Source organism: Bufo gargarizans, chromosome 4, assembly GCF_014858855.1.
Source record: "Bufo gargarizans isolate SCDJY-AF-19 chromosome 4, ASM1485885v1, whole genome shotgun sequence".
NCBI lineage: Eukaryota > Metazoa > Chordata > Amphibia > Anura > Bufonidae > Bufo > Bufo gargarizans.
This window is the reverse complement of record NC_058083.1, coordinates 184,087,770-184,112,636: the sequence shown is the minus strand read 5'-3', so window position 1 is coordinate 184,112,636 and position 24,867 is coordinate 184,087,770. Positions and strand designations below refer to the sequence as shown.

The 24,867-nt window shown below is 41.3% G+C and overlaps 1 protein-coding gene and 1 pseudogene across 1 annotated transcript; both read left to right on the top strand.

Moving 5' to 3' along the window:
• Window positions 1-2,727: 2,727 nt before the first annotated feature.
• Window positions 2,728-7,770, top strand: LOC122933690. Its single transcript, XM_044288648.1, has 3 exons — window positions 2,728-3,014; window positions 5,479-5,751; window positions 7,560-7,770. The coding sequence occupies exons 1-3, from the start codon at window positions 2,825-2,827 to the stop codon at window positions 7,733-7,735; spliced, it is 639 nt and encodes a 212-aa protein (XP_044144583.1). The 5' UTR covers window positions 2,728-2,824; the 3' UTR covers window positions 7,736-7,770.
• Window positions 7,771-8,383: 613 nt separating this feature from the next.
• Window positions 8,384-11,386, top strand: LOC122935300 (annotated as a pseudogene).
• Window positions 11,387-24,867: the final 13,481 nt, after the last annotated feature.

Genomic DNA, 24,867 nt, shown 5'->3' with positions numbered 1-24,867 from the left:
TGGAGGTTGATAACTGATCAGCAGTAGTGTTGAGCGGCATGTCCCATATTCGAATTCGCGAAATTTCGCGAATATTCGAAAGAATATTCGTAAAATATTCAGCAAATATTCGAATTCGTTATTATTTCGCATATGCGATAATTCGAATTTTCGCATCGCATAATACATATTATGCGATACATTTTAACTCTAAGGCTAGGTCTACACGACGACATTTGTCGCGCGACATTTTGTTGCACTAATGTCGCGCGACAATTTTTATAATGGCAGTCTATGGTGTCGCACTGCAAGATGCGACATGTTGCGACTGCGACAGTCGCAGAAAATCCATTTGAGATGGATTTTTCTGCGACTGTCGCGTCGCAGTCGCAACATGTCGCATGTTGCAGTGCGACACCATAGACTGCCATTATAACAATTGTCGCGCAACATTAGTGCAACAAAATGTCATGCGACAAATGTCGTGCCCTATCTGTCGCGCAACTTTTTGTCGCGCAACAAATGTCGTCGTGTAGACCTAGCCTAACCCGACAAGCATCACTTCACTGTGTTGTCAAAATATACCATCGGATCTAAGTTTTCCGTACGTTAGTGAAAACTCAGTTCCGATGGTATATTTTAACTAACTAGGGTTAATAGCATTTTTCAAAAATTCGCCTATTAGCTGGCTGTTAGATAATTCGCCTATTCGCTATATTCGTTTATTCGCTACATAACCACCTAAAATATGAAGTGTGATGAGATTGTTCGCGCGCACGTGCGCGCGCATTATAGGCGTGGTTTATCGCGAGTACGTCAGGGTCAATCAATAGCATTTTTCAAATATTCGCCCAACCGCTGCCTGTTAGATAATTTGCCTATTCGATATATTCGCTTATTCTCTCTATTCGTTTATTCGCTACATACACCACCTAAGTCAGTGTGTTGAGATTGTGCGCGCGCACCTGCGCGCGCATCATAGGCGTGGTTTATCGCGAGTACGTCAACTCCATTTTAAAAGTGAATCTTCAACTCCTCACAAGAGAAAATGGTGGGCACAAGATTCCATGACGAAGAGGATGAACTGCTGCTAACCGTAAGTACAACACTTCATGTCATAACATTTTGAATGCATGTTCGCACCATATCTGTATAGTATAGTAATTATTAAGCAATAGTATGTTTACATATTCGCGCATGCGCAGTTATGCGCATATATACGCGCACTAAATATAACTTTATTTTTAATCATGTCTGATTAGATAATCATCATTATTGTAATAAGTATTGTTTTGACATCACAGCACTTTGTAAGAAGTATGTATGTATGTATGGACAGCAAAGAAATATCATGCACATTGCATATACATTTTCCTGCCACACACTGCATACCACACACAAACACATAGTGCCAGATTTATGATCATCCCTTTTTACGGTAGCAGTTTATCCGTCAGTAAGCAGCTTTACAAAGTTTGCACGTCCTTACGAAAAAGTCGCATGTTCTATTAAAAACTCTCATAAGGCCTCTTTCACACTTGCGTTGTCTGGTTCCGGCGTGTACTCCACTTGCCGCAATTACACGCCGGATCCGGAAAAACGCAAGTGTACTGAAAGCATTTGAAGACGGATCCGTCTTCAAAATGCTTTCAGTGTTACTATGGCAGCCCGGACGCTATTAAAGTCCTGGTTGCCATAGTAGTAGCGGGGAGCGGGGGAGCGGTATACTTACAGTCCGTACGGCTCCCCGGGCGCTCCAGAATGACGTCAGAGCGCCCCATGCGATCACGTCATCCATGCGCCTGGGGCGCCCTGACGTCACTCTGGAGCGCCCCGGGAGCCGTACGGATGGTAAGTATACTGCTCCCCCGCTCCCCGCTACACTTTACCATGGCAGCCAGGACTTTAGCGTCCCGGCAGCCATGGTAACCATTGAGAAAAAGCTAAACGCCGGGTCCGGCAATGCGCCAAAACGACGTTTAGCTTAAGGCCGGATCCGGATCAATGCCTTTCAATGGGCATTCATTCTGGATCCGGCCTTGCAGCAAGTGTTCAGGATTTTTGGCCGGAGCAAAAAGCGCAGCATGCTGCGCTATTTGCTGCGGCCAAAAAACGTTCCGTTCCGGAACGGAAGACATCCTGATGCATCCTGAAGGACGGACTGTCCATTCAGAATGCATTAGGAAAATCCTGATCAGTATTCTTCCGGCATAGAGCCCCGATGGCGGAACTCTATGCCGGAAGAAAAGAACGCAGATGTGAAAGAGCCCTAAGATAAGCATGGTCCTCACTGGAGTGAACTAGCGCATTTTTTTTTTTTTTTTGCAACTTTTTAAATTGTTCCAATAGTAAATGTGTCTAGAGATTCATCTACATAAGAAAACACGTCCACTTTCATAAAACTGGCGAGCATAGTGCAGAGCAGGAGAAACTCGCAAATTTGTGCGCAGTTTTAGCGTTTGCTCATTTTCTTGCGACTTTTTCACTCCATTATTCTGACTTGAGCTAATGATAAATCTGGCCTCATGTCTTATTGGTCTGGAGAAAAATTACAAATTTCTTCCTGCCATTATTTGCTGGTTCATTTAGCGTTACCCAGGGTGCACCCCATATCGTACCGTCGCTTCACTAGACAGGTACATATCAGCTCAGCTGGCCAATATCACATTGCTCATCACGCACCCACATTTAATCGCAATACAATCCGATCTTATAACGTGAACATTAAATATAATATTTCCACCTTCTAACAAATACTTTTTGCTGTGTTTTGGATGATATCTATTAATAATCCTTGTATTTCCTAAATTTTGTAATACATGTTTGCATCTTTATCCTGCAGCGCATGTTGAAGAAGGGTTATGACCGGACCCGGAAGCAGGCCGAGAAGAGGGCGATTGTCGTGGGGGTCGTCAAGGCCTTACAAAAAAAATTTGGGCGGACCCACGACGAAATTCAAATTGTAAAAAAATGGTCTGACCTGAAAAGGAGGCACCCGGACTGGGTCAAAGAGCACAGTCAGAGAGTCTGCCCTGGTACTTTTTTTTTTTTTTTATCACCCGTTACAAATTATTACTTATTTTTACCTGTTGTGAAACATAGCAAATCATCCCTTTACCTCATATATCTCTATCTCGCTGTGAGTGTATATATATATATATATATATATATATATATATATTTATCCACACAGTGCGGTAGTGATGTTTGATGTAACCGGCTGATTTTGTACTTTGCACACACACACACACACACATAATAATAAATATACAGGGAGTGCAGAATTATTAGGCAAGTTGTATTTTTGAGGATTAATTTTATTATTGAACAACAACCATGTTCTCAATGAACCCCAAAAACTCATTAATATCAAAGCTGAATATTTTTGGAAGTGGTTTTTAGTTTGCTTTTAGTTTTAGCTATTTTAGGGGGATATCTGTGTGTGCAGGTGACTATTACTGTGCATAATTATTAGGCAACTTAACAAAAAACAAATATATACCCATTTCAATTATTTATTTTTACCAGTGAAACCAATATAACATCTCAACATTCACAAATATACATTTCTGACATTCAAAAACAAAACAAAAACAAATCTGTGACCAATATAGCCACCTTTCTTTGCAAGGACACTCAGAAGCCGCCATCCATGGATTCTGTCAGTGTTTTGATCTGTTCACCATCAACATTGCGTGCAGCAGCAACCACAGCCTCCCAGACACTGTTCAGAGAGGTGTACTGTTTTCCCTCCTTGTAAATCTCACATTTGATGATGGACCACAGGTTCTCAATGGGGTTCAGATCAGGTGAACAAGGAGGCCATGTCATTAGATTTTCTTCTTTTATACCCTTTCTTGCCAGCCACGCTGTGGAGTACTTGGACGCGTGTGATGGAGCATTGTCCTGCATGAAAATCATGTTTTTCTTGAAGGATGCAGACTTCTTCCTGTACCACTGCTTGAAGAAGGTGTCTTCCAGAAACTGGCAGTAGGACTGGGAGTTGAGCTTGACTCCATCCTCAACCCGAAAAGGCCCCACAAGCTCATCTTTGATGATACCAGCCCAAACCAGTACTCCACCTCCACCTTGCTGGCGTCTGAGTCGGACTGGAGCTCTCTGCCCTTTACCAATCCAGCCACGGGCCCATCCATCTGGCCCATCAAGACTCACTCTCATTTCATCAGTCCATAAAACCTTAGAAAAATCAGTCTTGAGATATTTCTTGGCCCAGTCTTGACGTTTCAGCTTGTGTGTCTCGTTCAGTGGTGGTCGTCTTTCAGTCTTTCTTACCTTGGCCATGTCTCTGAGTATTGCACACCTTGTGCTTTTGGGCACTCCAGTGATGTTGCAGCTCTGAAATATGGCCAAACTGGTGGCAAGTGGCATCTTGGCAGCTGCACGCTTGACTTTTCTCAGTTCATGGGCAGTTATTTTGCGCCTTGGTTTTTCCACACGCTTCTTGCGACCCTGTTGACTATTTTGAATGAAACGCTTTATTGTTCAATGATCACGCTTCAGAAGCTTTGCAATTTTAAGAGTGCTGCATCCCTCTGCAAGATATCTCACTATTTTTGACTTTTCTGAGCCTGTCAAGTCCTTCTTTTGACCCATTTTGCCAAAGGAAAGGAAGTTGCCTAATAATTATGCACACCTGATATAGGGTGTTGATGTCATTAGACCACACCCCTTCTCATTACAGAGATGGACATCACCTAATATGCTTCATTGGTAGTAGGCTTTCGAGCCTATACAGCTTGGAGTAAGACAACATGCATAAAGAGGATGATGTGGTCAAAATACTCATTTGCCTAATAATTCTGCACGTAGTGTATGTGTGTGTGTGTATATCTAGATAAACAGCAATCATCAATCTGTATTAGGGCTGTTTCACACGAGCAGATGCCGTGCGTGACATCCGCTACGTGAATGACAGCCAAGACCCGATTCACAAGTGCTCAATTTCATAATTTATTTTTCTGAACTGACTTGAGGACCCATTCATCTCTAAGGGGGCCGCACGATGTGCAGTCCCGTCTCCAGAAAAGCGGACCCGCACTTCTGGGTCCACATTTCAGTTCTTTTTGCACTAAATATAACTTCGTCTTTTATGATGTCTGATTAGATATTCATCATTGTTGTAATAAGTACCCTAGACAGGTACATATCAGCTCAGCTGGCCAATATCCGATTGATCAGACCCCACATACAATCGCAATACAATCCGATCTTATAACATGAACATTAAATATAATATTTACACCTTCTAACAAATACTTTTTGCTGTATTTCTGATGATATTTATTAATAATCCTTGTATTATTGTCCTCAATTGAGGCCAAGAATAGTCATATTATATTATTGACATTGACGTGCGGTCTTAAATGCGTCACGCACATTGCCGGTGTCCTTTTTTTTTTTTTTTTTGTGTGGGTGGATATGAAAAAGACATTCCGGACGTTTAAATTGAGCCTAAATCCAAATGTTGTGTGATTTCAGGGCTTCCAGCGCCAACGGTCCGCCGCCGTCTAACCACGGCGGATTTGGATGTAGTGGAGGTCTCCACAGAGGAGGATGAGCAGGCGGGCCCCTCCCACAGTCCTCGAGGTGCCACCAACCCACCTGATGTGGGGATTGTTGTGGAGGTGTCTGACGAGCCCGGACCCTCTCAAGGGCCAAAAACGTCTGGCCCAGCTCCTGCTGAGGAGGATACCACCACCCCAGCTCCTGAGGAAGAGGATCAGGCGCTGGTTACCACCCCGCACCAGGAGGGTAAATATGTGCACACATCATTGTAATTATGTATACATCACATATTTAGAAACATTAACCCTCAGTACCCAATGCCCATTTCTACTTTAACGCTAATTAAACATTTTTCTTAAATGTTAAACGGTATCTATGTTTGTGCTAATAACTTTAAAACGAGTTTACTGTTCATGGGCATAGTTCTATCTTATTGTTACACATTGTACTTCATGACAGTGGTAAAACATAGTCAAAATTTTAATGGCATCTTTGTTAACGAAGTAACTAATCTAAAAAAATATTAGAAATAAAATGATATAATCAAAATAAACATTTCAAATGATACTACAATATAGATTAATAGAGATTAAATAAATGTATAAGTTTACAATCGCCATATGCCTATATCATGTTTATATAATTTATTAACAGAAATATAATTAACAATAACAGTTTGGTTATGCAGTCACTTTTTGAGGCCTACATAGTGTCAGCGACAAATAAATAACCCCATTTCAGAAACCACACACCCTCTATTTAATCCAAATTTATCCTATAAAGTCTGTTAACGATTTAATTGTCCAACGGTAATCTATTAAAATGTTAAAAAAATTAAAATAATTTGAACAAATTATAAATTACGAACTATTTTATTTGAAAACATTGTAGTGTTTAAATCATAAAAAAATCTTAAACTTATTACAAACAATATGTATATTTTGTGCACAAAACCCTTAACTTTGGTCGCACAGCAGGCTTCCGACTGCAAGGAGCACAATATGGCTTTAGGCTAAAGGATTTAAATTAATGGTAATTGGAAGCTATGTCGCATGTTAAGAGAAGACGCCCTTGTGTGACCCTAGAGTTGAAAACAAAAAAAAGTTATTTAATTAGGCAAACTACACCCCTCAATGAATATGCTAAGCAATTAGATTAATCCGCAATTTTACATAATGAGCCAACGATTGTCTTCTAGAAAAAAACGTTCAAATTGACAAAAAAAATAAATAATGAATTTACACACATTTTTTTTTATTAAATAAGTGGTTACAGGACTAAATGCACCCCAGTGCAGTTCCACTTTTAGCATATAATTCACCTGAACACCACCACATATGTGAATTTATTTAATTGGCTGTAGAGTTGTAACAGCCAATATCAGCGCTTGCAGGGGAACAAAACACTGGTGTCCCCTGCTTCACCTCTAAGGCAACAGGTGCTGTCGTACAGTCTTTTTTAGCATTTGTCACCTCCACATGACACCTACTTACCCCCCCCCCCCCTTCAGCTACGTAGCAGCAATGCTTATGTCTTTGAAATACGTCCAATAGGAGAGATCTAGACAGCAGGTGTTTGACAAATACCTGAAAAGGCCTTATTTTATATAATTGGCTAGCTGCTCTGGACTAGTAGATCGGCTATCAAACCACGGTTAATGAGCAATTTTGTCCCCAGGGCAAATATTTTATATTTGGCACAAAAATAGTACGGAGCAATTTTGAAAGTCATGAAACACTGCACCCTACAATTATATAGCAGGTGATGAAGATCATAAAATTAACAATAATAATGGGACAACAAAAACCACAGTAATATCAAACAACAGACATGCACAATAACTCTTTAATCTACATAAACTAACATTATATAACACAACAAATTTTCTTTAAAACTACTAAAATGTCACTAAATAATCTAATATAGAACTACATTTATTATGGTATACTTTAAAAATGACACTCAAATTCTCTGCACTTAACTACATACTACACAAAATTCAATAAATGACTTATTGTTAATTGATATATTTATCTCTTGTGTTTTCATAACAGTAATCAAGAAAATTTCTGCTAAAATTGCTCTAATGCAAAAGAGGCATGGGAAAATCAGGCAATTAAGAGCCCTCATTCAAAAATCCCAAAGAATGCTGCAGGAATTTGAATGCCAATATGGGGAGGACCTGAAGGAGCTCGCAAGCCTGCAGGAAGAACTGCAAAAGTTCCCTTAATTTTATTCTAATTTTTTTGTTATTAAAAAAGTTTTCTTAAGTTATATTGATTCCATACTTTTTTTTTTCTATAAGGTTATGTTTTTGTATAATTTTAACTGCAGACTTATCAGTAAAGGAGCCTTTAGTCCACGTTGAAAGTCAGCAGGGTTCGAACAGCCAACAGCAGTAAGTACATCTAAATAGTGTAGTATAAGGCCTACACATAAATACGTTTTTTCATGACAGCAGCAGCAGGTAGTGTTGTATTATGAGGCATATACATAACAAATCAACTTGATCAAGACAGCAGCAGGTAGAGCTATAGTATTCTGAGGGCTACAAGTCACCTTTAAATGTACAGCAACAGGAGCAGCAGGTATTTATAGTGTTTTATTATAAGGTATATACATAACAAATCAACTTGATCAGGACAGCAGCAGCAGTTATAGCTAATGTTATATTCTGAGGCATACAAGTCAGCTTCATCTGGACAGCAGCCGTTGGTAAAGTTAACATTGTAGGTTGATTTGTAAATTGAAAAATCAACTTTATCAGGACAGCTGATGGTGTTGTATAAGAACTTCACATAGCTACAAAGGACAAACAACTAGCTTGACATAACTCTGTATGATCATGACAGACAGCATCTGCAGCTGGTAGATATTAATGGTCGAGTATAATCTCATCCTAACTCAGCAGGACATGCTGCAGCGGGTAATGTGTATTCTCAAAAGGCTGAATGCTAACTCGCCATGATCAGAACAGACCGCAGCAGAATCCACAGTAGCTAGATATTAACAGTGGATTATACGGCCTACACATAACTCTCAATAATCAGGACAATAAGAAGTCAATGCTAACGGTGGAGTATAATGACTACAGAGAATTCTGAAGTATCAGGCCAAGATCAGCATGCAGTAGGTAAGTTAAAGTAGTATTCTAATTACTACACAAAGTTTGGCATAACTAAGCAGTACTAGAGAGTGTCAAGTTATTATATTTCAGCAGACAAAAATTTTTAACAGATGGGGATGTGGAAGACCGATTATAAAAGTATAAAAAAACAGATTGAACCCCCAAGTACAGCATGTGTATTCATCGCTTACATATACAATGTTGTCCTAATAAAATAAACTATCTAGATCAAAAAATTATAACAGTTCATTATTATTATATTTTATTGAAAAGGCCAATACAACATTGTACAAGGATAAACCAGGTGGTTGACGAAGTAAAAAAGCCATTGTCTATTCAAGATCTTCTCAAGGTTTTGTCTGAAACCTTAGATAACATTTATTGCTAGTATATTAGATAAGAGAAAGAAGTGAGTGATTCGATTTTTGTATGGAATACTAGTGCCATCTAGTGTTAGGGTAAAATACTAGAGGGAGGTTATATTGATTATAAAGTGAGGTCACTAGTTAATGATAAAACTTGGCCAAGCCCTTTCTAAGATAGGATAAAAAGATGGTATGGGCTGACAGAAGGGATCGATCTCTAGAGCTCTCTAGCTCTCTCTCTCTGAACATCATCAAAAGACCAGATCCAGCCCTGACCACCTTTTCAGTCATTGGAGGCAGCCATCTTAGAACCATTGAAACTGATTTTTGCTAGCTGACATTTTGGTATAGTATAACCTTACCTATATTTTATAGGATAATTAATTTAATATAATACATATATATATATATATATATATATATATATATATATATTCAATTAACCATACTTTGTGTATAGTATCTGTTTTGGAATAAGATGGGGGTGTATCTGCAGCATCATCCTGAAAAATAATCCAATACAGGGATATTGAAAATATACTAGTGAAAGCACGGTATTATCTCCAAGGAACTGAATTCAGTTCTAGACCAGTATGGTTGATAATATATATATCTTTATATAGATAAAAGATAAACCAGATTTGGGTTTAAACAAACATTTGTCGACTGAGAGAAATCAAGTACTAAATTGATTTTAAATATAATTGAGGGGTATTATTATAAGAAGGCATAGACTGTCGGAATATTTATGCTGTCTCCGATTGACAGAGTCAGTTTAAAGATCTTCAGGAACCAGAAGCCATAATTGTTGCTCCTACCAGAGAGCTGATCAATCAGATTTACCTAGATGCTTGGAAATTTGCATACGGAACTGTCGTTCGTCCAGTTGTAATCTATGGAGGAACACAAACGTCTAATTCACTGCGCCAGATATTTCAAGGCTGCAACATCCTTTGTGCGACACCTGGGAGGTTACTGGACGTTATTAACAAGGAGAAGATTGGGTTGAGCCAAGTGAAATACCTTGTTCTGTATGAAGCTGATTGTATGCTGGACATGGGTTTTATGGAAGATGTAAGAAAATTGTTGTCAAGTCAAGGAATGCTCTGAAGACACCCCAGTAGCAGGACAGAACCTCCTGGGAGAAACCCACAGTCCTTCAACAGACAAGTAAGGAAATCCCAGGGAAAGATAAGTAACCCTGATGGGCAGATGCATTAGAAAATAAAGCAAGCATCTAATACCTGAGGAAGATATATTTTACCAAGGATTTAAGCCACCCTTTAGGCATCCAGGCCTTGGGATAGAAAGCCAGACAGGAGTTCTAGAAAGGACAGTGTACATTGATTCTGAGGAAAGGTACAACCTGTCTGAGTGCATTGTGAATTTACCCTCTGCGTATAACCAAGACCTAGAATCTGTTACAGTTTCGTGACTCATTGTGGCCGCGGCGGTCGCAGTTCGTCACAGGCTAAACTGCTGGAACTTTTACAACTCATAGGCCATGAGCGCACGATGGTTTTTGTGAAAAACAAAAAGATGGCGGATTTAATTGCAACATTTCTTTGTCAAGAAAAAATCCCCTGCACAAGCATTCACGGGGACAGAGAGCAAAGAGAGTGGGAGAATGCTCTGGGCGACTTCCGCTCTGGACAGTGTCCTGTGATTGTTGCCACGTCTGTTGCTGCCAGAGGATTAGATATCGAGAACGTCCTTCATGTGATAAATTTTGACATCCCTGGCGATGTTGACGAATATGTTCACAGGATCGGCCGAACCGGACGCTGCGGCAACACTGGAAAAGCCATTTCTTTTTTTAATAAGATTGGTGATGACGAGCAAAAAATTGTCCGTGGACTAGTGAAAGTTTTAACCGATGCTCACCAGGAGGTACCTTGTGCCGGCATACATAATTCCTCTGGGTAGCCATCTTATATGCTTCTGGCATATGTAAAAAAACTGTGAACTCTCATCTTCCTGAAGCCGGGGTCACCTATGATATAGATGGACACTTTTATTACCACTACTCTGTGATGCCGGCTATAAAAGGTCATAAAGGCTATACCAGGCCCAGCTCATCCTGTCCTTTTAAGATACACCCCGGTCACGTGAGGTCTCTGTGTGTGCGCAGACTCTGTCACAGACCACTAGGTCACAGCTCAGGGATCCGGAGCAATCGGATCCATAGTTCGTGACAGTACCTGCTTGGCTTGAAGAGATGGCGTTCAGTGCCCATGGCATGCCAACATTTAGTTCACAGCCAAGCAAATTTGCTTCAGTGGATAGCAGGAAGAGAGGTGACTTCCAGGAGGACAACGGTTACAGCAATGCTGGCATTTCACAACCTGCAGCGCGGGCGGCAGCGGAGGAGGATGAAGATTGGGGCTAGTCGGACGTGGTTAAGCAGATGAGACATTCTTACAGATTCAGTTTTACATGAAACAATATGTTGTATGTTTGTAAAAATGAGAATTTTGTTTATCGCACTCCAGTATTTAAGGTAGTAATTTGCCGTTAGGAAATTTACTTATTTTGGTTCATTGTAAATGGCTGCTCTGAAAACTTTAGAGCACTAAATTAAAGTTTTCTTTACTTTGAAAAAAAAAGACCGTAATTTATAATAGAAAATTATTGTTTAACGCACATTAATTAACCTTTGTGTGAACACACTATTACCTTTCAAATGTATTATTGAACAAAACTTTAGATTACAAAATACAAATCTACATTCAAAATGTATAATAAATATATATAGAGTATCAACCAAATTTTAACAAAAAATAAATTTATACTTTTGAAAAAGTATCTTTATATAAAAAAAAGTATCAAATTATCCATACTGTGATCCAAATTTCAACCTCAATAATACAATATTGCATATTAAAGTTTTCTTCAGTTATATTAGTTCCATTATTCAAAAAATTTTGAAACATCAAATGTGTCTGAAAAAAAACAACAAAAAAAACAATTGAGGAGTCAGCAAAGAAATAACTAGCATGATTCTGATATAGTGTCCGTTTGTTAAACTGGACATGTTGGAGCATAGCTTCCTCAAAAAAGACATCAACATGTGATGCAATGAGTAGAATCACTCACAAAATGGTGACATGGCTTCAAGATTATTATTCTGTCAGCAGGTAATTTTGAAAGATTAAAGTCTATTATTATATTACACTAGCATGTGAAAATAATCATTATATAATTGTCAAGAAGTAAGATTACATTTAAATGTATATATCTATATATACATGTGGCAATAACGCTCCATTACCAAAACCGGATTACCACACGGATGAGTATAACGCCAGTAACACCCAACCATGTAGAGAGGTCAACACGGAAGCCAGGCATCCTTTCCAGGACAACCGACAACACCATGTTAGAACCTAAGTCCGCATTAAAATAATAAATAAAACTAAAAACTTTTATTAGGTTTATCAATCAGTCTTGTACAATGTTAAGTGCACAAAACCTTTTGAAAATGGAAGCCCACATGCGGTCCCCACCTTGCTAAAGTAAGAACCACAACATGGACGCCAACAACCCAATTAAAGCAAAATTAAAATTTTTAAAATAAAATAAAACAAAATAAATTATTTTGGTGAATGAAGCGTAAAACCGCATGAATGTATTAAACGAAAACATTTTTATTCTATCTATATTCCAATCAAATTCTTGACAATATACGATGAATAGTGCACATTCGCAAATATTAAACATGAACACCATTTTATGAAAATAATAATACTCAATACTTGTCATATTACAAGGGCTAATAAGTGGTCCATGCTGGTTCTCCTTTGCATGATCTTGAAAAAAAAAATTCCACAGTTAGATTTTAATAATTTAGTATATTTCAGACACATTACTTGGCAGCATTAGGCCAGACAGTAGCAGTAAAATAGTAACGCAACAGTAGAAGGCATACAAATCAAAGGGCCAAACAATTAAGGATAACTACTGAAACTACCATTAAAACAGAAAAATCTGTTGTCTAAAGGCCACACATAGCTAAACTAAACTCTGCAGGAACAGGGCAGACAAAAGCAGGTAAATGTAAACACCATAGTAAAAGGTCTACACCAAGTTCGCCTAACCCTGCAGGATAGGCAGCATCATAATTTAATCTTAAAATTGGAGAATAAAGAGTAATTACAAATACATGTTCAGGACAGACAGATGCAGCATCAACTAGATAGAATTTTGAAATGGTTGAGCATAAGGTCTACACATAACTTGGCACAACTCAGTAGGAAATGCATAATCAACATTTAAATATAATGATGTAGTGTAAGGACTAAACAAAAATCAGCCTGATCAGTAAATTCAATAGCAGCATCAACAGGATGGAAGATGGAAAATGTCTAGTAAAAGGCCTAAACATAGCTCCGAATAACATATCAGGATAGTCAGCAGCACGTTCAAAGTTGGCAGCAGCAATGAGTACTGCTGAATGGGAAACCAACAGGCCATGGGAAGCCCATAAATTAAATATGACATGTCAGTCAGCAGCACGTTCAAAGTTGGCAGCAGCAATGTGTAATGCCGAATGGCAAACCAACAGGCCATGGTAAGCCCATAACTTAAAAAAAATGCAACTCTGACAGCAGCAGGTATTCAGTGTGCTGAGGAAATTTGATGACATGCATGATAATTAAAAAATTTGGCATTCTAGAATGATTATTTTGATTATATTAAGATTTTGCTTCATAAATAAAAATGTATAATATATAAATAAGTAAATATATAAATAAATATTTAAAAATAAAATAAAAAACAACGTAGTTTTGGAGGGAGAGACAAGGAGAGGGATGGACAAGGGACCCTTCAACGGCCTGAACCGACAGCGGGGGCCAAGAAGTCACTGCCGATCCAGGACTCGTTCATTTTAATGAATGTAAGTCTGTCCACTGAGTCTGAGGACAGACGGGTCCGCTTGTCCGTGACCACCCCACCTGCCGCGCTAAATGTCCGCTCAGACAGTACGCTGGAGGGTGGGCAAGATAGTAACTCCAGCGCATACTGAGCGAGCTCGCGGCAGGTGTCCAGCCTGGCAACCCAGTACTCCATGGGGTCGTCGGTGCTCATGCTGTCGGAAGCACCAACGGACCCCATGTAGTCTGCCACCATGCGGGCCAGCCGCTGGTGGTGACTGCTGCTGCTGCTGCTGCTGCTGGTGGTACTGGGTCGCGCAGACTGGTAGAACGACCGCATCTCACCCATAAGGTCACCTGCTCGGCTGGTGCTGCTGGGGCCAGCCACCTGCTGGGTGAGATGGGCGGGGAGAACTAGAGCGTGAGGCCGAGGGTTGGCCTGCTCCAGACGCTTGATCAGACAGGCCCGCAGTTGATCCATACGGGCCTGTCTACGGCTGGCTGGGATGAACTGTTCCAGTTTCCCCTTGCAGCGAGGGTCTAAAAGGGTGGCCAACCAATAATCTTCCCTCTCCTTGATTCTCTTGATCCGGGGGTCCCTCCGGAGGCATCGCAGCATGTGGGCAGCCATAGGGAAGAGGACAGCCCGCTGTGACTGTTCATGGCTGCCCAGGACCATGACTTCTTGGTCCTCCTGCTGCTGTTGCTGCTGCTCCCGTTCGGAGCTGCCCCACCCCCGGACTAACGGTGCCCCCAACACCGTCTCTCCCTCCTGACCAGGCCCAGACTGCTGGACGTCTACAAATTCTTCCTCCTCCTCCTCGTCTTGGGCCTGGTCTTGTTGGAGCATTGCTGCCTCCTCTTGCTCCAACAAAGCACTCTCCCCAGCCTCGAGCAGGCGATCTAGTGTCCTGTCCAGCAGGAACACTAAGGGGAGCATGTCGTTGAGGCCGACATGCTCCCCGCTGACCATCTTGGTCGCCTGCTCGAATGGAGCCAACACGTGGCAGACCTGCTGTATCTGCCCCCACTCCGCATTAGTGATGTATGGGAGTGGTTGTGCTGGCCCTGGAGTGCCTTGGTCCAGCAGGTATTCCCTCACTGCCCTTCGCTGCTCCCACAACCTCTCCAGCATGTGGAGGGTGGAGTTCCACCGCGTCACACTGTCCACAATCAGCCTGTGAGGTGGCAGGCTGTTGTCCTGCTGTAGTTTGGACAGGGACGCGGCAGCAGTTGGGGAGCGTCTAAAGTGGCTGGCAATCCTCCGTACCCTTGGCACAATGTCACTCAACCCTTCGTATGTCCGGAGGAATTTCTGCACAACTAGGTTGAGGACATGTGCCATGCAGGGCACGTGTGTCAGACTGCCAGCTTGGAGGGCGGCGAGGAGGTTGCTGCCGTTGTCACAGAAAACCATACCTGCCTGGAGCCTTCGGGGTGTCAGCCACTTCTGGACCTGATCCTGTAGTGCGGCCAGAACGTCAGGTCCAGTGTGTCTCCGTTCCCCTAAGCTCACAAGCTGGAGCACGGCCTGGCAGCGGACGTGCACCACACTCGCGTAGCTACGGGGACGCTTGCTGGGGGGCTCAGCAGTGGTGGAGACAGTGGCTTGTGGGGGGAGAGCAGCAGTTCTCCCCTGGACACCCCGGGGCGGCACCACAAACTCAGATGCCGCCGTTCCCTCCCCGGCGCCTCGGAGGGAAACCCAATGGGCAGTAAAACTGATATAGCGTCCCTGCCCATGCCTGCTGGTCCAAGCATCCATTGTCAGATGCACCCTGTCACTGACAGCATGATCCAGCGACAGGGATACCTTCTGCACAATGTGCTGATGTAGGGCAGGGACGCCAGTCCTGGCAAAGAAATGGCGGCTGGGGACACGCCATCTGGGTTGTGCCTGCTCCAACATCTGCCGGAATGGATTGCTGTCCACAAGATTGAAGGGCAGCAGATGTTGGGCGATAACCCTTGCCAGGAGCCCATTGAGTGAACGCACTTGTCGGTCCCCGGGGGCATAGGGCGCGGTGCGTTCGAAAAGGTCAGCAACCGTGGGCTGGCGCCGGACGGCAGTGGAGGACATAAAGGAGGGTGCGGTGGAGGCAGAGGTCTGGCTGCCGGTACCAGTACCTCTAGGAGAGGGAGCGGGGGAGTGGGAACGCCTTGTTAGAAGTGGTTGGGGTGGCTGCAGAACAGTGGCAGGAGCTGCTGTCCCCTGCACACTGCTGGTGGCGCCACTGCTATGACCACCCCGCATCTGTTCCCACTCCCGCCAGTGGTTGACTCGTAAGTGCTGGGTGAGGGCAGTGGTACCCAGCCGAGCCGCAGACCTCCCTCTACTCACCCTAGCATGGCACAGATTACAAATGCCAATTGTGGCATCATCTACTGCCAGGGTGAAGTAAGCCCAAACAGGCGACTTACGTACCACCCTCCTGTCAGATGGGGCAGTGCTGACTTGCGCCTGCTCGGGCTCGATGCGGACAGGTGGATCTGGCTGCTGCTGCCTCCTCCTATTGCCATTACCAGTGGAGCCCCTGACGCTGGGCTCACTGGCAACCTGTCGCACCATTTGTCTCTGGTGCCTACCTTCCTCCTCATCAGTGCTGCTGATTCCTGACAAGGGAGGTGGCACCCATTCTCTGTCACCCTCCTCTTCATCCCCCGATATGTCAGACACAGGGCCAACCAGTGGTGCACTGAGGGGAACAGCAGACGTGGGGCCCCTGACCTGGCTCCTCTGTCCCCTCGCTGACGCCTGGGTCTGACTAGGTGTCGGGTTTCGCTGGCTGAAACCGCCCGCACCTGTTGGAAGGGATGTCACTGGGGTGCATACAGGTGGTACCCCCTCCATCTCCTCCTCCATCCCTTCCATAAGGTCCTGACCCTCAGGACTGAAGTGCAAATCAGCCTCCTGCATTACCTCCCCCAAGGTGTCCCTCTCACTGTCGCTGTCAAACAGGAGCAGGGACGATTCTTGGGGGCTGGGGGTTGGTCCTACAGGAGACGAAGTGCAGCTGCTGCTCGGAGCCGGGACAGAGGACTCTGTGGCACTGGCTTGTGCCACAAGAGACACAACTTCCTCGGCATCCTGAGAGGAAATTCTCCTGCTGCCAGTGGCAAAAAAATCCCGAATAAGGCGGACGCCCCTGACACCTGTGTCCGCACCTCGGTGGGTAGAGGAGCGGCCCCGTGCTGGCAGCTGTCCAGCACTGGGACCAACTACTCTCCTACCCCTGCCGCTCGATCGTGAAGACCTCATTATTATTATTTTTTTATTTATACCAAAATTAAATTATATGATTTAGGGAACAAGTTTATTGGGATGGGGACTGTCGCACAATAAAGAAAACCAAATTTATATATGGTAAATCAACGTAAATATATATTTTATTTTAAACTAACAAAGGACGTAGACACTGACAATACACCAAATAACCAGTAAAAGAAAAAAAAAGAAAACTAATAAACTTTTTTTTGTCTTTTTTTTTTTATATCTAACAAAGGACGTAGACACTGACGCGGACAAAAAACACGGAATAACCAGAAAAAGAAAAACACTAAAACTAATCTATTCACTAACCTAAATAATTATATTTCTCCTAACTATGCCCTACACTGCACCCTGCACTAGAAAATATCAGCTAATCTATTCACTAACCTAAATAATTATATTTCTCCTAACTAGGCCCTACACTGTACCCTGCACTAGAAACTATCAGCTAATCTATTCACTAACCTAAATAATTATATTTCTCCTAACTAGGCCCTACACTGTACCCTGCACTAGAAACTATCAGCTAATCTATTCACTAACCTAAATAATTATATTTCTCCTAACTAGGCCCTACACTGTACCCTGCACTAGAAACTATCAGCTAATCTATTACCTAACCTAAATAAATGATTATATTTCTCCTAACTCTGTGCCCTAATCTTTAACCTATCAGCTACACTATTACCTAACCTAAATAAATGATTATTTTTCTCTAACTAGGCCCTACACTGCACCCTGCACTAGAAACTATCGGCTACACTAATCTATATAAATGATTATTTTTCTCCTAACTCTGTACCCTAATCTTTATCCTATCAGCTACACTAACCTACCCTATCTAAAACTATGAGATTAAATCGTTTTACAATTTGCTTTTAAAAAAGCAAAGCACTGCACAGTTCCAAGATCCTCTCTCAATCACCACCACATGAAACTGCACAAAATGGCTGCCGTGACAAAATCTTATATAGTAATGGGGTGGGCAACTTTCTGATTGGTTGCTAGGGATGTTGCTAACCTGTTGGACTCCTTCTCATTGGCCCACAATCTAAAATGAGGGAGGGATTAGTGTCCTCACAAAGTGCCGATATTCGCATGTGCGCTAATAAAATCGCCTCACGAAGATTCGCAGCTCAATTCAATCACTAATGTAAGAATGCAAAGCCCTTTGCCTCTGTTCTGGGAAAAGTGCCGATATTCGCATGTGCGCTAATAAAATCGCCTTACGAAGATTCGCAACTCAATCACTTTCTAGGCACTGTGAGTAAGATCTGAGCTTTTGGACTTTTGGGAATCAATCGAGATACAGTGGGGGGTGATGACAGTAGTTGACAGAGTACAGATCAATGTCATCTGTAAGGTGGAAAGTAAAATAAAAAATACGAATATTCGTAAATAGAATTTTACGAAGTTCTACGTATTTGCGAATATGGTGCTATACTATATGAATGCACAGGCCTTTGCCTCTGTTCTGGGGACAAGTGTAGATATTCGCATTTGCGTTAATAAAATCGCCTCACGAAGATTCGCAGCTCAATTCAATCACTAATGTAAGAATGCAAAGCCCTTTGCCTCTGTTCTGGGACAAGTGTAGATATTCGCATGTGCGCTAATAAAATCGCCTTACGAATATTCGCGCCTCAATCACTTTCTAGGCAATGTGAGTAAGATCTGAGCTTTTGGACTTTTGGGAATCAATCGAGATACAGTGGGGGGTGATGACAGTAGTTCACAGAGTACAGATCAATGTCATCTGTAAGGTGGAAAGTAAAATAAAAAATACGAATATTCAGAAATCAAATTTTACGAAGTTCTACGTATTCGCGAATATGGTGCTATACTATATGAATGCACAGGCCTTTGCCTCTGTTCTGGGGACAAGTGTAGATATTCGCATTTGCGTTAATAAAATCGCCTCACGAAGATTCGCAGCTCAATTCAATCACTAATGTAATGCAAAGCCCTGTGCCTCTGTTCTGGGACAAGTGTAGATATTCGCATGTGCGCTAATAAAATCGCCTTACGAAGATTCGCAACTCAATTCACTAATGTATGAATGCAAAGCCCTTTGCCTCTGTTCTGGGACGTGCCGATATTCGTATGTGCGCTAATAAAATCGCCTTACGAAGATTCGCGCCTCAATCACTTTCTAGGCAATGTGAGTAAGATCTGAGCTGTTGGACCTTTGGGAAACAATCAATTATATGTGTACTGTAATTTTGTGGGAAAAAAAAACAAAAACAAAAAAAAATACGAATATTCGTTTTTACGAATATATAGCACTATATTCGAAATATTCGCGAAATCGCGAAGTTGCGATATTCGCGAAAAAAATTCGCTTTTCGAATATTCGCGCTCAACACTAATCAGCAGATCTTTTAAATTATCAGACAGACCTGACCTGAACTGACTCTTCAGGGCTGGTTCGTTCCACCCTGAGGGGACACACTACCTTCTGAATTGTGTGCAATAATCCTCCGCAGGTAGATTGCCCTGAACCAGTGCCTTTAGAGCCATCTCGGCTACTAGAGCCCTGTCTGGTTCATCATAGAGGGTACCCCTCCACAGAAGATAAACAACTGGTGCCAGCATGTAAAGAGAACGCCCAGTCCTGGGGATCACCCTGTAGTCAGAAAATGATAATGCCCACGCGTTGTCTCTCGGGGCCAGAGGACACGGGGTGCAAACGGAAGTAAAGTTTGCAACTCTCCTTAAAGGAGAGAAACTTCCTCTGGTCTTCAGAAAAGGGTTCTGGGAGCTTAATCTGGGGCTCAAAATGCGGAGTGGAGGCCTGAGGAGTGGAAGAACCTTGCCCTAACTCAAAAGAACTTAGTTTTTCCCCTAACTTCTGCACCATCTGCGTCAGATTAGAGACATGGTCAGTCAGGGTCACCAGAGGATTAATAATACAGTGGTTATTAGGCCTGTTAATTTGTAATGGTCGCGTACACACACACACACAGGGGGGAGGGAAGTGACCACTGCGCTCCACCCTTACCCCTGGCCCTGCCTACTTGGCTTGCGAGTCCTAATGACAGGGGACAACTGGACAGCAATTCCTAGCTTGAACTTAGTGCAGGGATGACAGACAGACAAACAACAGAACGTGAACGGACCGAGTCAATACCAGGAAAGCTGCAAAGTACAAATGGAGCAAGCATAGAATAGTCAGGAGAAGCCGGGGTCATAAATACCAGGAGAGTCGTGAAGTACCAAAGGAGTAAGCAGAGGATCGTCAGGAGGAGGCCTGGGTCAGAATACCAGGAGAGCAGCAAAGTACACAAGGAGCAGGCAGAGGATCGTCAGGAAACAGCAGGAGGTAAGTACGCCAGGAAATACAACATCACAGGTGGAACCTAAATTAACAGGCAACCTGTGGCCAGCAGGCTGCCTGTATTTATAGTGGGGAGTGAGAGTCATGTGACGTGGCCAGCGTCACATGACCGACAGACCAACCAGTCGAGCACCGAGTGATCAGCTCGTCGCTCAAGGTAGACTTAGGAGCAGGGAACCTCCCAGCTAGCAAAGCTGCCCTGGGAACGAGGTCAAGCACAGATCTTTGCTCCCGAAGCTAAGCAGCAGGTCTGCGGCTGATGGTAGACTGAGTGCACCTTTGGAACCCCGTTATATATTCTCCATCTTTGTTTTAGCTCCATATTCATAAACTTCTCTAATTCTAGCAATCAAATAGGAAAGTTGACTATAGAGACAGCTAAGTTTAATTCGCTATGCGATTATATTACTTAGCTTTTTTTTTATAAATATAATAATTATCAAGTATTATAATTATTCTATTTATGAAAAAAACCCAAAGTAATATAATCGCATGGCGAATTAAACTTAGCTGTCTCTATAGTCAACTTTCCTATTTGATTGCTAGAATTAGCGAAGTTGACAAATAGGTAGCTAAAACGAAGATGGAGAATACTTTGTTATCTTCGTTTTGTGTAATATGACAAATACATTTGTTATCTTCGTTTTGTGGAATATGACGAATGCATTCGTCATATTCGCAAATTCTACCAATCTAACCATAATAAACTAGGTCCAAGTTGAAATCGCAATTTGATTAATTCAAGTTATAATAATCGAATTGTGATTTCAACTTGGACCTGGTTTACTAAGGTTGGCTTGGTAGAATTAGCAAATATGACGAATGTATTCGTCATATTCCACAAAACGAAGATAACGAATGTATTCGTCATATTCCACAAAATGAAGATAACAAAGTATTCTCCATCTTCGTTTTAGCTCCATATTCGTCAACTTCGCTAATTCTAGCAATCAAATAGGAAAGTTGACTATAGAGACAGCTAAGTTTATATCGCTATGCGATTATATTACTTAGATCTTTTTTTCATAAATAGAATAATTATAATACTTGATAATTATTATAATTATATTTATTTAAAAAAGCGCTAAGTAATATAATCGCATAGCGAATTAAACTTAGCTGTCTCTATAGTCAACTTTCCTATTTGATTGCTAGAATTAGCGAAGTTGATGAAAATGGAGCTAAAACGAAGATGGAGAATACTTTGTTATCTTTGTTTTGAGGAATATGACGAATACATTCGTCATATTCGCTAATTCTACCAAGCCAACCATAGTAAAAGCAAGGCTCAAGTTGAAATCGCTATTCGATTATTATAACTTGAATTAATCGAATTGCGATTTCGACGTAATTCTCAAATCCGACAGTACATTCTAGTATGGAGACGTTCCCATGGTGATGGGGATGCTCCATGAGCACGGAAGTCGGCAGAAGCGGCAACGTGCACTGACTGGAGCAGCCAGGAAGCCAGGAATACTAAGGGCAGGTAAGAACAACTTTAGGGAAGTGGGAAAGAAAAAAATATAACAATGAAAAAAATAAAAAATTAATGAATATTTTCGAAATATCGAATTTATAGCACTATATTCGAAATATTCGCGAATTAGCAAAGTGCCGATATTCTCAAAAAAAATTTGATATTCGAATATTCACGCTCAACACTATTCGCTATATTGCTATAACCTTGTTTTTTAGAATATCCGTCATATTCGTCATATTCTAAAAAAATGAAGTTATAGAAATATAGCGAATATTCGTAAAATACACATATAGACTGTAATTTAGCTAATATAATGCTATAGTATTTTTTTTTATAGTGTGTATTTTTTCCAAAACTGAAGTTCAGAAAAGGCAAAAATAGCTAAATTACAGTCTATATGTGTATTTTTACGAATAATCGCTATATTGCTATAACTTGATTTTTTAGAAGCTCATCAAGAGAATGCCAAGAGTGTGCAAAGCAGTAATCAAAGAAAAAGGTGGCTAGTTTGAAGAACCTAGAATATGACACATTTTCAGTTGTTTCACACTTGTTTGTTATGTATATAATTCCACATGTGTAAATTCATAGTTTTAATGCCTTCAGTGTCAATCTACAATTTTCATAGTCATGAAAATAAAGAAAACTCTTTGAATGAAAAGGTGTGCCCAAACTTTTGGTCTGTACTGTATATACCGTATTTTTCGCCCTATAAGATGCACCGGCCCATAAGACGCACCTAGGTTTTTGAGGAGAAAATACCCTAGTATGGGGGATCTGTGGATGGCACTGTTATGGGGGGGGGGGGTTTGACTAGAAAACAAAGAATGAAGTGCGTATATATTTTTCTTGTAGTTCTGAAATACGCCCCTATACGCTTTCACCAGAAATAACTGCTGCAGTGCGTCTATATTTTTCTTTTTTTAATAAAGTACGCCCCTATACACTTTCAACAGAAATAACTGCAGAAGTGAAATGCGTATATATTTTTCTTGTTGGACTGAAATACACCAATATACGCTTTTACCATTGCAGTGCGTATATATTTTTATTTTTAATTTAAATACGCCCCTATATGCTTTCAACAGAGATAACTACAGAAGTGAAATGTGTATATATTTTTCTTAACTCTTGAAGCCCAATAACAAAAAGCTGGAATGCTAGAGCTGTCTAATGGATCCCCAAATAATCATTCCTTGCACTTTTAAATCTTTTTTTGTTATTAATTTCCCTAGCGCCTTCTGACGTCTCTCCTTGCACTAAGATGATGTGAAATGATTCCTTCCTATCCTTTCCCTGCACTTATAAATCCTTTTTTCATTTTTTTTTTAAACATACAGGTTTTTACAATTGCTGTCCCTAGTACTTTCACACGTCTGTCCCTGCACTTTGAATGCTGGAAAATGTCAGAATCAAAAATGCCTGCCGTATTTAAAGAGCTAGTGACATCACAGGGCTGGCTGGCTGCTGATTGGCTGCATGCAGGCATGTCAATCTGGGTGATGCTGCCTTTCCAGAGTTCCTTGCCCCATGTCCTCAAACTTGTAGCTGCCATTTTAGGAAAATTGTGATTCGTTACCACGAAGCACGAGGAAATTCACATTTGTTGCGAATCAAACTTTTCCTGAAATTCGGATCGAATTCCACTACGTCAGCTTCGATTCACGCATCCCCTTTGGCAAGAATCACAGCTATAAACACTTTTTGTAGCCAGCTTAAAGTCTTTCAATTTTTGTTTGAGGGATTATCATCCATTCTTCCTTGCAAAAGTCTTCTAGTTCTGTGAGGTTCCTGGGCTGTCTTGCTTTTTTTTGAGGTTTTCAACAGATTTTCAATTATGTTCAGATTAGGAGACGGAAAGCGATGGTAAAACCTTCTGTTTGCAGCTTTTTAGGTTGTCTTTTGTGGATTTTGAGGTGTTGTTAGGATCATTATCCATTTGTAGAAACCATCCTCGTTTCAACTTCAGCTTTTCTTTACAGTTTGTGTTATGTTGCTTCCAGAATTTGCTAGAAATTCATGGAATCCATTATCCCCTCTATCAGTGAAATGTTGCAGTGCCATTGGTAGCAACATAAACCCAAAGCATGATTGATCCAACCCCATGCTTAATGGTTGAAAAGGTGTTCTTTTTATGAAATTTTGTGCCCTTTTTTCTCCAAACATACCTTTGCTCATTGTGGCCAAAGAGGTATATTTTAACCTTATTGGTCCACAGGACTTGTTTCCAAAATGCGTTCATTTCAAACTGAGAAAATGGCAACCTGAAACTACCTCAAAAGGCACAAGCTGAAGATTTTATCTTGGCCCTTACAGTTCGCTGATCTCAATATCATTGAAAATCTGTGGATAAACCTCAAAAGAATCTTACAGAACTGGAAGACTTTTGCAGGGAAGAATGGATGAAAATCTCTGGAACAACAATTGAAAGAATTGTGGCTGTCTACAAAATGTGTTTACAAGCTGTGATATTTGAAAAGGGGACTACTAGGTAACAACCATGAATTGTGCCTAAACTGTTGCTTTGGGCCCTTTTCATTTTTTTTTGTCATTATGAAAATGTAAAAGATTAAAATAAAATAAAAATGTTTTTGCTTAAAATACAAAGGGAATATGTAATTTTACCTGTATGCTTTTTGAAGATCATTTCACATTCAACTTGCTTAACTGCTGAGAGTAATTTTGAGCAGGGGTGCCCAAACATTTGCATGCCACTGTATAATACTAAATAATACAAAAACAAGTACAATAAACATGAGCAAACTAAGTAATCCTGCTTGTGGGGGAATAAGACGGTAGATCATGGTAAAACCTAAAACTGGTATTGTAATGGTCAGATGTTAATTCAATATCTCAACTGTATGTGGCTTTTTTGTTTTCTAGCAGTCATTTTGCCAGTTGCTATGGT

What these genes read in the sequence shown, in the direction of transcription:
- LOC122933690 (XM_044288648.1), top strand. Translation starts at nt 2,825, where the DNA reads ATGTTGAAGAAGGGTTATGACCGGACCCGGAAGCAGGCCGAGAAGAGG. An exon ending in CAGTCAGAGAGTCTGCCCTG is followed by an intron (nt 3,015 to 5,478) that starts GTACTTTTTTTT and finishes GTGTGATTTCAG; the next exon opens with GGCTTCCAGCGCCAACGGTC. An exon ending in TACCACCCCGCACCAGGAGG is followed by an intron (nt 5,752 to 7,559) that starts GTAAATATGTGC and finishes TTTTCATAACAG; the next exon opens with TAATCAAGAAAATTTCTGCT.